The sequence below is a fragment of the Bubalus bubalis genome, chromosome 5 (assembly GCF_019923935.1).
Source record: "Bubalus bubalis isolate 160015118507 breed Murrah chromosome 5, NDDB_SH_1, whole genome shotgun sequence".
Taxonomy (NCBI): Eukaryota; Metazoa; Chordata; class Mammalia; order Artiodactyla; family Bovidae; genus Bubalus; species Bubalus bubalis.
In genome coordinates, this window is record NC_059161.1 from 77,072,447 (window position 1) to 77,085,521 (window position 13,075).

A 13,075-nucleotide genomic window follows, 5' to 3' on the forward strand; every position below is an offset into this window, starting at 1 on the left:
AATGCCAATCAGTGTGGGGCCTTGGCCAATTTCAGGGCTTCCGGTCCGAATGCCACCCGAACTTTGGCCCTAGTTCAAGGACTTCCAGGCAGCTCCCTCTCCTCGCCTCCACAGTCTACACATAGCCCTCACTGACTGGGGATAGATGGCTGCAGGGACCAAGACAGACTGGCCTCTCATCGCTTTTTCTTCTCCACTCACATGAAGGCGAGGCTGGAACGCAAAACCTTTGCATGATCTAGGATTCGCCCTGGCCCCTGCCTGGCTCAGCCACCGATCAGCTAGCATCACACAAAGGGAGGGCCTAGGCAGAAAACTGAACTATCGATTTTTAAAGTAACTTCAATCTAGCAGGCGGGAATCATGGAGGGAAAACCATCTCCACGCTTGTTTCTTTAAGAAGCAGCAGGGCTGCTGATGCATGCTTTGGCAGTGATCCTCTACCGGGGTGCAAGGTAATGCATTCCAGCTGTGCTCCGGAGTATGGGAATGAGGCTCTGACAGGGCGAGGAGGGAGCCTGAGCACCCAGCGTCTGGAATCCCCCTTTATGGAGACAAGCTGCTGGGCTTAGCAGGCAACGCAGTCGACACCAGAAAATAGTATTAATATCACTCCACTCAGCTGGTCCCCAAGTTCCACTGCTTCTTGGGAAGGAATCTCCGTGGCAGCTGGAGAAGGGGTTTGGAAGGCAAGTCTGACCAGAAGACAGAGCAGGTGAGGAATGGGGCTTCCTGGGGCTCGGTGACACCCCACCCCCGTATTCTAGCTGCACATGCTGCCATCTCCCTTCCCCATCTGTTCAACGCTGACATTTCCTGAGCCACAGCAATGGAGACAAAATGGAAACAGTTTGGTTTTCCCAAGAAGGAGAGGAGGGAAGAAATCATCCCCACACTTCTGTTCTTAGCACAGACACGTCCCGCTCTCCATGGTGGCCTACTGATGAGAGCAGATCCGCTGCTGGCGCTGCCACCGCTCTCATTCTGGAGCAGCGTTTGCGAGCATCTGCGTGTTCATCCTAACGGAAGCACTGCTCCCTTGTTGAGAGGACACGGCCGTTTTTCTGTCACCCAGCATTCCTTCTTCCTTCTTCTGGTAACTTCGGCCTGACTGTCCTCTGAGGGGGAAATTTTCACTCACAACTCAGGCTCTGTGCTTTGGACGGGACTTTCCCAGACTTGAGGATGCAGGGTATGGCCTCAGCTGACTGCAGATACCAACCACAGTGATTGGCTCAGGGGTAAGCACATCACCCAATCAGAGCCATGGAGACCAAGGGAGACTCGTGAGGGCTTCCGGGAGGGAAGAAGATACTCTGTTATTCTGGCGGCACCACACAGCTTGTGGTCTGCGGGATCTTAGTTCCGCTGAGCCGGGATCACACCTGGGCATGCAGCAGGGAAACCATGGCGTTCTAACCACTGAACCACCAGGAATTCCCAAGGAAACAGATGTTCTTTCTGTTGGATTTCAATCTACAGGGGGATAAGGCTGCAAATATAGGCTCCTTGCCCCCACAGGATAAAAGCCTATTTGAGAACAGAGCCAAAACACAGGATGTGAAGCAGAAAGAGAAAAACTGAGTCTTCTGATATAATTCCTAGTCCTCAGTTCACCCATGAAGATCTGTATTGAGCTTTTCTATTATGTAAGCTTATATATCCTCCTTCTGATTTAATCCAAAGGTCAAATGGTGGCTCCTAAGCCAGGAACAAGATTCACTTTGATCTATATGAACCACCACCAGAAGTGGAACCTCAACATTCAGAGGTTCTGAAACCAAAGAGCTTCTCTTTCCTCTCACTTCAGGTTATTTAGGCCCTTCTTGTTTTAGCCATCAGAGGTAAAAAGTCAGAAACAAGACCCCTACATTCATGCACTGCTACCTGGACAGCCATTCTTAGGGATGACATCTTAGCTCTTGTCCTTTCTGTAGTATCCATTCTTTTTTGTTCAGTACCTAAGTAAAACTACTCCCTTTATCACAAACTTCTGAACCCATGAGAATAAGCACCTTCAGAACTCTGACAAATGACAGAAGATCACACCATCAGCTTGCTGAGCTCCCGCCCCATCAGAAACCTTGAGTATCTGGCTCCATCTCAGCCCTCACTTCTTTCAGGCTCAGCAGCTGGAGGGCTCCACCTCCCTTTTCCTTTCATCATATGGAACTGTTAGTAGCTTTTAGAGCACACTGGCTGTTTCTCACCTCCCTGATCCTGCCAGTCCCTCTAGGTGCCCCTCTCTATGCATATTTCTGTCAACTCAGTCAACAATAAGCTCCCTGAGGGCTCTAACCCCCAGTGTCTACGGTCAAGCCTTGTGGACAGCAGGCACCCAGGAGCTGTTTGCTGAATGGGTGGAATGAGTTCCACCCACCACATGAAGCCAGCCCCAAGCCTTGCCCTCCCCAGAATACCATGGCCTGAGTGCAGAAACTCTAGACCCAAGTGAGCTCAAGCCCCCTGGGGGTGCGGGAGTGGGAAGAGGGGCTCACCATGTCCCCCATGTGGGGCTGGAACTCAAACTTCATAGGCGGACAGAAGACGTTGTTGTACATCTCCATGAGGCGCTGCTTGTCACTGGTGGCGTCCAGGTTTTCCACGGCATTCTCGATGGCGTCCAGACCCTCGTGCTTTGACTGTTCCAGGTTCAGCTCAGCAGAGAGGAAGGTGCGCAGTGCGCGGTTCAGGCTGGCGTGGTACCCTAAATCACAGCACTGCTGTGGAGCGGAGAAGGCACGTGAGCAAACCAAGGACAGCTGTGAGGCCTGGCAGAGGGGAGGGCGGCCCCCGGGGCAGGTCTGACCAACGAGATCTGTGCCACCGGAAGAAGGCTGGCCCTCCATGATCTAGGTATATTTCTCCATTCTTGACTCCTAGTTCAATATGTAGGATTCCTTAGAGGACTGTGAGGTAGTCAAAAGGAAGAGGACTCATTGGGACAAAATGAAATTATTTAATCATGCTGTTCAGTAAACATGAAAGAGTTGGGGAGAATTTTCTTCTATTTTCAGGTTCTTCTGGGGATACCATTGTAATAAAATTCAACAATGAAAATGTAGCCTGCCACTCCTTCAGGGTTACTGTGATTTCATTATAACATACCGACCAAGTCAGGCTGTTTCAGCATTCAGGACTTAGAAATCAGAGGTGTTGCAAGAGAATTCTACTGAGAGAAATAAAAATAGGGGAGAGGGGCTGACCCTGTCATTATCAACCCCCGCCCCTAGCAAACTCCCAACATTCTAGGACAGGCCATAGTTGTAGATTAGGATTTCTGCACTAAAGCTCTGGCCCAACAGCATTTCTGAGACCAAAAATTTCTAAATATAAGTGTTACTGGGAAAATTCACATCATTTAAGGGATTCTAATTTTTTGAAATAACGTGAAAAAAAAAATGGTATGAAAGATGCAATAGTATTAAAAAAAGCACTGGACAGGAAGTCAAGCAACCTTGGAAAAACTACTCCCCCTCCCTGAACCCATTTCCTCGACTGTGAAATGGAAAGATTTGGCTAGCAGTGGTTTTCAAGCCGTAGCACAGAGCTCTATGGTTCTGGACTCAGGCTGCCCTTAGGAGAGGGCAGCCCAGCTAGTAGGACTTAGAGCCTCCTATCCCCATTTCAACCAAACCAGCTCTGCCCTTTTTTCTATTCAATATATTAGGATTCTATGTAAAGTCTGATTTGAAGAAAGAATTCTTCTGTTAAAGAGTAAGACTGAAAATATCAGTACTTGAACTAAGCATAATCCCTGAGGCCCTCTTCAGCAATGGCAGTCTGTAACTCTATTCCTCATTCCTCCCAAAGGACCCAGAGATCCAAATTCCTCAGTCACCCATTATCCCCTCTGTTGCTCAAACAGTTTTGAGATCCAGAACTTGAGATGAAATATCAGAGAAGAATCCATGGATAGAGTGAGACCATCTGCCTGATTGCCATTTCATTCCATAAGCAGGCATCAAATTAACTCTTCCCCCAGTTTTCCCCCCTCTTCATGATCACACTGGGAACAGCCACTGCTGGGGAAGAAAAAGCACGTGATGCGCCTCTTCCTCGCAGCATTTAACAAGAAGCTCCACGACAGAGTGCTTGTCAGGCTGGGCTCTGGATTCAGTGCCAGCGGGCCCTGGCAGGTGCCTGGCTGTGCGGAAGAACAGCAGTTACAGCTTAACTAGAGGCAGAGGATGGAAAGACATTAAATTCAGTGGGGAGGGAAGCTAGACAAAAGCGACTGATTGGGAGGCTGCACACACAGGGGCCCTTTCTCCTCTGGGAGATGCTGCTGGTCTAGCCAAGCCTCCCTTGAACCTGTAAACCTTCCTGACTAGTTCTGCGTAGACTCCTGCTGATGAATTTCATGCCTGTAAGTCTGATGAACAGGAGTAACAATGCCCACAGGGCTGAGCAAGTGCGTGGTGGAGGTGGGGGGACCTTTTCAGTGCAGAAGAGAATTAGGGGAGGCAGGCTTCATAACCTTTACATATTTTTGGTAACTCCCCTCTCCTCTCCATTCTCACTACCTGTATCCTAATTCATACTCTTATCATCTTACAGTGCTGTCTGCTTCACTGTTCTAAAATACAGCTTTTGTTATACCTACTTCCCTGCTGAAGAACCTATAATAGCTCTCATTTTTTTTCCTAAAGTAACATCCACCTTCCTCAGTAGGGAAATTTAAAAATGCCTCCATTTATTAAGTGTGCTTACTATATGCCAGTGTGCTGAGTGCTTTCTGTATATTTTGCATTTTAATCTGCATAGTAACTCCAGTAAGGTGGGTATTATTTTAACTTTCTAGAGGAGAAAGCTGAGGCTCAGTGAAATTAAGCAAAGTTAATGGTCAGAGCAAAGTGTAATTTGTTTTCTGTCTCACCATCTAACATCATCTGCCTCTATTTTCTTCTTCAGACTCTTCTGTTCTAATCCAATGCCATACTCATTGTTTGGGGTCGAGTATTAGAAAACCACAGGCCTCAAATCAGCTGTATGACTGTTAGCAAGCTACTTAACCTCTCTGAGCCCCAGAGGGGTAGCATCCGCCTTGGAGGTTGTGGTGAAGCTAATACATGTTTACTTATATCTGGCACCATGCAGACCAAATGAACACTGATCACCTGTATCTCCAGATCAACTGACTTTCAGCTCCAGGCATTCTCTCTTCCTGAAATGGTTCTCACTCCTCTCACCTGCTGGAACTGGACCCAGTCTTCAAGATCCAAATCAAATTCTCAGCCTCCAGGAAGCCAGCCATCCCTACAACCCTGGCACATACCGACCCTCCCCTCAGAATGACATCCATTTGCAGCCCTTGGGTGACACAGGACACACTCCCTCATTCTGTAACTTGCCATTTCACATCAGCCTCCAAAGAGGGCTTGGCCAGCGTCTTACTCTTTCTTTGCATCCCTTACTATTAGGCCTTGCTCATAGCAGGCATTTAATAAGTACAGTTGATTGATTGATGCCAGGAGTACAGATTCTAGCCTCTGAGGAAACAATCTACTCAGGCTGAATACTGATCTTAGTCAAGTGGGCAGTTGTGGCCACTGAAGCCTTTTGTTTTGCTCACTCTGGATGGCCTACAGAAGACACAGAGCTTTCTCGGGGCCAGTCCAGTCTTTATTATAATAACTGCTCTGCAGCTTCTCCGTGCCAGTGCGTGGGGGTCTGACTCATGGAGTGCCCTCTGTCTCGTCCATGCCTTCAGCCAACCAGGGAGATTCAGAATAGGTTTTCCAGAGCCTTGGCTACCCACATATCTGAAAGGGCAAGAGCCAGAAACTGAGGCATCAGAAAAGAAGCAATTTCTCGCAAGGCTAGGTAAACAAGATTTGAATATTTCATCCCCGTCCCCTGTAGAATCCCAGTGAGCAGAGGCAGCACATTATTTTGCTCACAATGGGGACAAAGTATGTTTTCTATGGCTTCTGATGAGTTCTGTGGCCATGCTGGGCTCCCCTGGCCATTTCTGGGTTATATAAATGTTTGATGAAAACTCTCTCAGGGGAAATCAAATTTTTATAAGAATTTAATGATAGCCCTTCCAGATGTGTGATGACTTGAACTGACGGTTCATTAACCCTTCACCAGCTGACAGTCTCACCCAGAGACCTAGAGAAGGCCTAGAAAAGTAATACCCACTTCAAGCTCTCATAGAAGCGAGAAATAATTGCCCTTAATAAAATGTCCCATTGAGAAAGCTGGGTTCCCTCCTGTCCGACTTGGGTGCATATGGTGTCACAGATTCTCTGCCCACACACAGCACTCACCACACTCCATGAGGACAATGCCTGGTTCTTCATTCGTCCATCTGCCTCTGGGGGAGAAAAGTACATTCCAAGGAGCCTGCGGTTCTTAGACTATCTCAAGTCACTTCAGAATGTCTTTTTTGGCCTGAAGTCAAGGTTTTCCTGGTGTGTATCAGATGCTTCAAGTGGATTCCTACAATCTGAGATTAAATCTTATACTATACAATGAAAAGAAGTGAAGGGCTAGTCCTTGAATGGACTGGCATCCACAAAAATCACTTCTTTCACTTATCCTCGATGCCTGAGCCCACAATGAGCTTTGACATTGCCAAGAAGGAGGCAGAATGGTGTCCATAACACAGATGGCAACGGACTGGCACAAGATTCATCCCATGTCTCAAAGCAAGTTCTGGATACTGTCAAGATCTCAAAGCCAAGGGATAACCGGGCTCCCCACTTACTTCTGCTCTAACTGTTGGTTCCTGGCCATAGTATCTTTTTGGCCATTTTTATGGCAACAGATGAGCAAGAAAAAGCAGGAAACTACTGATACATATAATAACATGAATGGAGCTCAAAAACATCATGCTAGGCAATTGAAGCCAGATTTTTTAAAAAGTATATACTATATAAAAAGCCCACCTTTGTGAAGTTCTGAAACAGGCAAAACTAATTCATAGTCAAAGAAATCAGAACAGTGGTTGCCTCGGGGTGGAGGACTGACTGGGAAGAGAAAAGAGGAACTTTCTGAGGTGATGGAAACATTTTACATCTTGATAGAGACACAGGTTATAAGGGTATAAGATTCATTACAATTCTTGCAATTTAACACAAGTTCAATCATTGTATGCAAATTAGATCTCAAAACAGTATTGAAAGGCATAAAAAGGAAAAAAATCTTGGCTTAGGAAATCATCTTCTTCCTCCTTCTTCTGTTCTTTCAATGAACAGATTATGTACTCAGCTACTTAGTAAGCCCTGTACTTATTAAGGTAAAGAAGAAACTTGGTTCCTGCCCTCAGGGACTTTACAGAGACTAAAAGACCTTCCTCTGTTCTTTCTGCAGTGGTTCTCAAACTCTTTTTGGCCTCCAACTTACAGTAAGAAATACATCTTATATTATCACACACACACATACACACACACCCACTCACACATACCTCTAACATAATAGTTTTACCAAATAAAACTTAACCTTACTAATGTAATGCACCCTGATGTTTTCTTTCCCATTCTACTCTATCCTAGTCTAGTTTGTTCATTAAAATAAAATAAGCCAAACCTTCATGACTCCTCTAATGGATCATGACCTCGGTTTGAAAACCACAGTCCTACTTCCTGTGCTTAGCTCTGGTGCTGCAATTGGCCAGTTAGATAAAAGATGATCTCTCTGTATGTCTATGAATACCTCTAGGGTAAGAATTATTTTATTCTTTTTGTACCGTGATGCTGCAGGGCATATAGTCTCATCCCAAAGAAATACTTACTGAACATTTGTAGAGCATAATAATGTTATAAAGCTTTCTTTTTCTTTTTTAGAAGACTAATTAATTTCACTCCAGGAAAAACAAAAGCACAAACAAGAAACAAACGAAATAAAGCAAGAGCAGTTTCACACCCATGCGGCCTGGGGCACTGCCAGCCTGGACTCGCTCCTAGTGGCCTAGAGCCATGCCCCGGCTGAATGCTGGTGGCTCTCACTCAGCGTCCTGAGGACCGGCTCCGAACAAGCTTCTTCTTTTAAATGATAATAAGGAGCAAAATAGCCTGCTCCTTGGACTGATTTTAAAACACCGACTCACATCTGAGGGAGGGTCTGCGAACTGTGACTGACTTAGCAGTACCCCTCTCTTCCGCAGAGGTCAGGGTTTTGGTGAAAGGGGAGACAAAGCTACCCTGGGGGCAAAGGAAAGAGAGAAGGAGAGGTGTGGTGGACCGCCCAGGTAAGATTTCTGTTTTTTTTTTTAATCGAATGTGAGATAAACAGCAGAGATGGAACATTAGAAAGAAGTGATTCTCCTCCTCATGCTGAGAACAGGCCTCTTTCCCAACAGTGAGGAGCTGTTCCCGTGAGGAGGAGAAAGGATCCTGTCCAAGGCTCTGACCTCCGTTGAAGGACAGTGTTCAGATCAGCATCAACAAGTAGAGAGAACAAAGCAGGGCCTGAACAGGGATCAGGGCTCCACTTACCCAGTGAACGATGACACTTAGGGCATTAAGAGGCTGATACCTACTGACTCAAAGAGCCCTGGCTGAAGGGAGAGAGAAATCGCTATTTTAGAAACCTCCCCCAAGCAGCTCTGATGTGAGGCCAGATTTAAGTACTCAGTGATTTAGCCCAGTTCTTCAGTTTGCCAGGGGGGTGGACGGGAGACACAGCAGAGTTCCAAACCAGCTCTGTGATAAGCCTCTGGTCAACCAGCTAGTTACACAATGGCCAATCTTAGACCAGAACCACACACAACATGGCGAAATGTGGCAGGTCCATTTGCAGAGAAACCAAGGTAGACAGCCAAGTATGTGAGGTCTGGCCAGAGGCTCACAAAACTCAGTTGCTGCCTGCTGACAGCCAGAGGCACATATCAGACCTCTGCGAGGAAACTGCCAGGCTCCGCCTGAGGCCCTGGAGACTGGGAGGCTGAGGCTAGCTGGATGCTCCAGGCCCCTCACTCTGATACAGGAGGGAGAGGCAGGGGTACTTAAGCAGCTGCAGTCAGGGTTGGCTCAGAACTGGCCCAGACTGGTGTCTGCAGGTGAGAGCCATTGCAAGAGGTAACTATAAGGTGTAAAGAGAAGCAGTGAAGAAGTGAAGTTGCTCAGTCGTGGGCAACTCTATGATCCCATGGACTGCAGCCTACCAGGCTCCTCTGAAGGAGAAGCAGCAGCAGAAACCAAACCAAGGCCGACCCGTAAGGCCAGAGACAAAATCCTTATCCTTGTGTCTGCCCCATGCAATACACATGCACCTAAGATTCTGATCTCTCATCATCTGTGTGTTATGTCAGTGAGTATGAGCCAGAGGTCAGGGGCATCCGGGTGCCTTCCTGACCAGGACTCTGATTTGCAGTTTAACTTTGGGCAGGAACTCTTTCGACCCCCTACCTAGCTTTCCTTATCTACAAATTGGAGATTGTAATATTGACCCAAAAGAGTGACATGACAATCAAATGAGCTAATACTGAGAACCATTAAGAGCTACATAAACTAATAAGTAAGACACGCTAAGCCTTTAGCTCTTGGCACCCAGTTCTATGTCAAGTGGCTGATCTAAGGGAGTATTTCCTGGGACGCACAAGTGCACAGTGGTTTCGAGCCTGGGTTTACTAATCAGACCTAGGTACCAATTTTGCCTCTGTCATTTATTAGCTCACTCTGGGTAAAGTCATCGAAACTCTCTGAATTTAAATATGTAACAATGGAGGTGGTAATGCCTTCCTCCCAGGATTCTAGGGAGGACTGAATGAAAAGAAGTGTAAAGTGCTTCACCTGATACCTGGTACATGGCAAGCCCCAGAGGGGTCATGGCTACCATGTTCATAAGTGTTCTCAAAATGCTCTAAGATGCCCGAGCAACAGAACTGGGGCACTCCTGACCAGATCTTCAAAATCAGGAGAAGGGACCCTTGTGTCCCTCGTCGCCTTGCACCTCTGGCTTTAAGCACTTACATCAATAAGGTCAGACAGGTCGTGGATGTAGTACTTGAAGACAGATGCATTGGTGGCTTCCAAGGCCAGTAAGTACTCATTCCGGGCTTTAATGGCCTTCAGCTTATTCTCCGTATACTTGGCTTGGCGCTGAAAAGAGAACAGAAGTTCATTTTTACTTTTTAATTTTTTTAAGAGGGAAGACTGTTCCCTAAAAGATGAAAAGTACAGTACATTCAAGAGCCACAATTGTGCTGCTGCTCCCTATGCGCGTCTGCCTTAAATTGGGTTCTAATTCTGTGTAATGAGATTCAAGGGCATAATGTAGAACAGCCCAGGAAAGGTTAGTGAGGCTCCTACTTTAGACGTGTGTCCCACTTTGGTTCTGTCTGTGAATTCCGTCCTCCAGCCCCGCACCGCCACCCTGAGGGAGTGTCAGCATACCTGCCGCTGAACGCCGGACTCCTGAAGCCAAACCCTACGTCTACAGTTCCCCTCCCAGGCTTAGGAAAGGCGACTACTGTTTCTCGTTGGTCTGCTACAGATGCCCAGGTTCTTCCAATAACTAGGATTTCTTTCAGGGCAGACTGCAAGGTCACTAGGCGCTGAAGGAACCCAGAACTTCCTCGCTCTGCTCTCCGCAGGGCACACTGGAAATCTCCTTGCGGTCCTGACTTCCACAGTGTTCCTCCCCAGAGCCCACACACCTTCTCCTTCATCTTCTCGATCTTCTTCACCGAGCTCCTCCGGACATGCTTCTCCTCAATGCGGACGTTGGATGTGGAGTCAGGGGAGCGTGGGGCCTGCCGGTCCTCTTGCTTTACAGATTTTCCAATTTGCTTCTCCTCCTGCTTCTCCGCCTCCTTTAGCTTGCTCTGAGCACTGATGCTGTCGGCATTGTACATGTGATATGTCTTCATGACCTGCAAGACACCCCCACCCCCACCCCTAGAGGTCAAGCCAGTGGGGTCAACTCTTTGCTTTACAGGCTAAGAGACTCAGCTGGACCTCTCCTCCATGAGCAATATTCTCATACCCTTAAGGGCAAGATTCATACGTGTGTGGTTCAGCAAGCTTCCCATATTAAAGACCACTCCTAAGCACAGGAAAGCAGTATTTGAACTGAGCCAACGTGTCTTATTGTTTAAATGATTTTATGTCTTCCACCTTAGGATTGTGGAATCCATAGGATTCCATAGGAATCATTTACTCCTATTTATGAACACTCGTGAGCACTTTTACTTTACATGGGTAATTTCCACGACTAGTCATCTCACAAGACCAAGATGGGAAACATCAGCACTCAGACCCTGAGAGCAAAGCTGTCCTGGGCTGGCTGGGACCCTGAAGAGGGCAGTACAGCGCACAGAGCAGCCCACGCTTCGGGGACTTTCAGAAACGAAACGGGGACGCGGAACAGCTCCACACCTGCTTTCTACTGGCCTGTGTCCCAGGGATCTGCCTGGTTCGCTTTATCCAGGTCAAATGCCCTCTCTCACAGCAAGAACAGGGCAGCCACCACTTACTGAGCACTGAGTGTACTTCCCTGACTATGTGCCAAGTGCTACGCATGCATTTTTTCATTCTTGTAGCAATCCTGTGGTCTAGACAACAGCCCCAAGAAGACCGTAAACCTGCAGAAAAATTCAGGGAACAGCCTAAGAAGGAATCCATATCAGGTGAAACTGGAGTTGCCAAAGGAAGGACGTAATATCAAAGGAGAAGATACAACGTTCACATTTTTCATCACAGCAACAGTTTGGAAGTCTAGTCCTTTTTCCTAAAGAGGAGGCTGGGAAGCCTGGGACCTGCCTTCATTTCCTCCCAAACACACCACTTCCAGCCACCAGGTGTCTGTACCTCCCTGCTGGAGCTCTCTGTTTCCACAGAGCGAGCCTCTGCTTCTATCTGGAAATTCAAAACGCTTGATGACAAACCAAGTTCAAGAGTGCTGACATCCTGATGCCACGAGTGGGAGAATCAGAGAGTGTAGGAGCTGGGGTGTATGCGTGTGTGAGAGCAGGGACTGAACAACAGAGGCGGACCAGGCGTAATAATAATAATAATCTCGATCACCTGGTCAATGCTGTGTGTCAGAGGTCTGATGGATGTCACCTCATGTAACGTTCACAACAAGTCTACGAAGGACATGCTATTATTTCCACTTTTAAAGATGAGGAAACTGAGGCTCAAAGAGATTAACTCTCACATCCAAGGTCACACAGCTAGTAAATAAATCAGAATCAGGATTTAAACCCAGGTTTGTCAGGCCACAAATTTCATGTCCTTAGTCACTGAGCATCAGTGTCTCCCTTCTGTATGGGTCACGCTGGATTAGTTGGGAAGAAAGGCTAAACTGAGTCAAGAGAGGCTTAAAAAGAGAATCTGGTTTCCTTATCAATGTTGAGTTAGAGCTGTAGTCTCAAATGGGGGCTAACTTGGCCCCCAGGGCAACAATTCCCAGAGAGGTTTTTCATTGTCACAGTATTACCTGGCCCCAAATGTCCATGATTCCAAAGCTGAGAAATCCTGGGTTAGAGGAATTTTGTGGGTATGTATACTCCTCCCTTTGCTGGAGGTGGAGGAAGGAGGACAGAATATTGGGATACTGACAAAATCAAAGTGCTTCAGACATTAAATGATGTCTCACTTTTGATGGAGATTGTTTAAAATCAGCTCCACCTTATTCTGAACCTGACATTTCCCTTAAGTATAAGATCTACTCTGTATATTCTCTACATAGGGGAAGCAATATTTAGCATCTGACAGCATTAAAAACCTTCCTAAGTAATTTGTCTTCCAGGTTTCCAGATTGACTAAGAAGCAAGAAATAGGCATCTGCTATCCTAGCTGAAGAAGGGTAGATAGGAGGCTCCTTTTTCTCTTTTCATCTGAATGTGACTAAGGGATTCAAAAGTTTGAGTGAACCGTTATGAAAGTGAATTGATTTTAAGAAAGTGACTTTTTATTCCATGAAGATGTGTAATAAATAAAGAGGAAATTCTGTTAATGAACATGAAGGACCAAAACAAAGGGAGGCTGAAAGGAACAGTGCCAACAGGACAACAAATGAAATAATAAGAATTAACAACACATATTACTCCTTTCCCCTAGAGAGCTTAAAGAACTCACTTTACAAGACGAAAACACTACCTCATCTAAGAAACTATAAATTC

The 13,075-nt window shown here is 46.6% G+C and overlaps 1 protein-coding gene across 12 annotated transcripts in view; it reads right to left on the minus strand.

Annotated features, from left to right (window-relative positions):
• Positions 1-13,075, minus strand: part of SRGAP2 (SLIT-ROBO Rho GTPase activating protein 2) — a 254,066-nt gene that overhangs the window by 61,071 nt on the left and 179,920 nt on the right. For 10 of the 12 annotated variants that reach the window (XM_006052793.4, XM_006052791.4, XM_025277752.3 and 7 more), the window contains 3 exons: positions 10,607-10,822; positions 9,921-10,049; positions 2,499-2,723 (listed from right to left, as the gene is read on the minus strand). In XM_006052793.4, the coding sequence (XP_006052855.1) occupies positions 2,499-2,723; positions 9,921-10,049; positions 10,607-10,822 (570 nt within the window). The remainder of the gene's footprint in view (positions 1-2,498; positions 2,724-9,920; positions 10,050-10,606; positions 10,823-13,075) is intronic. The other 2 variants (XM_006052794.4, XM_006052792.4) reach the window with 1 other exon arrangement.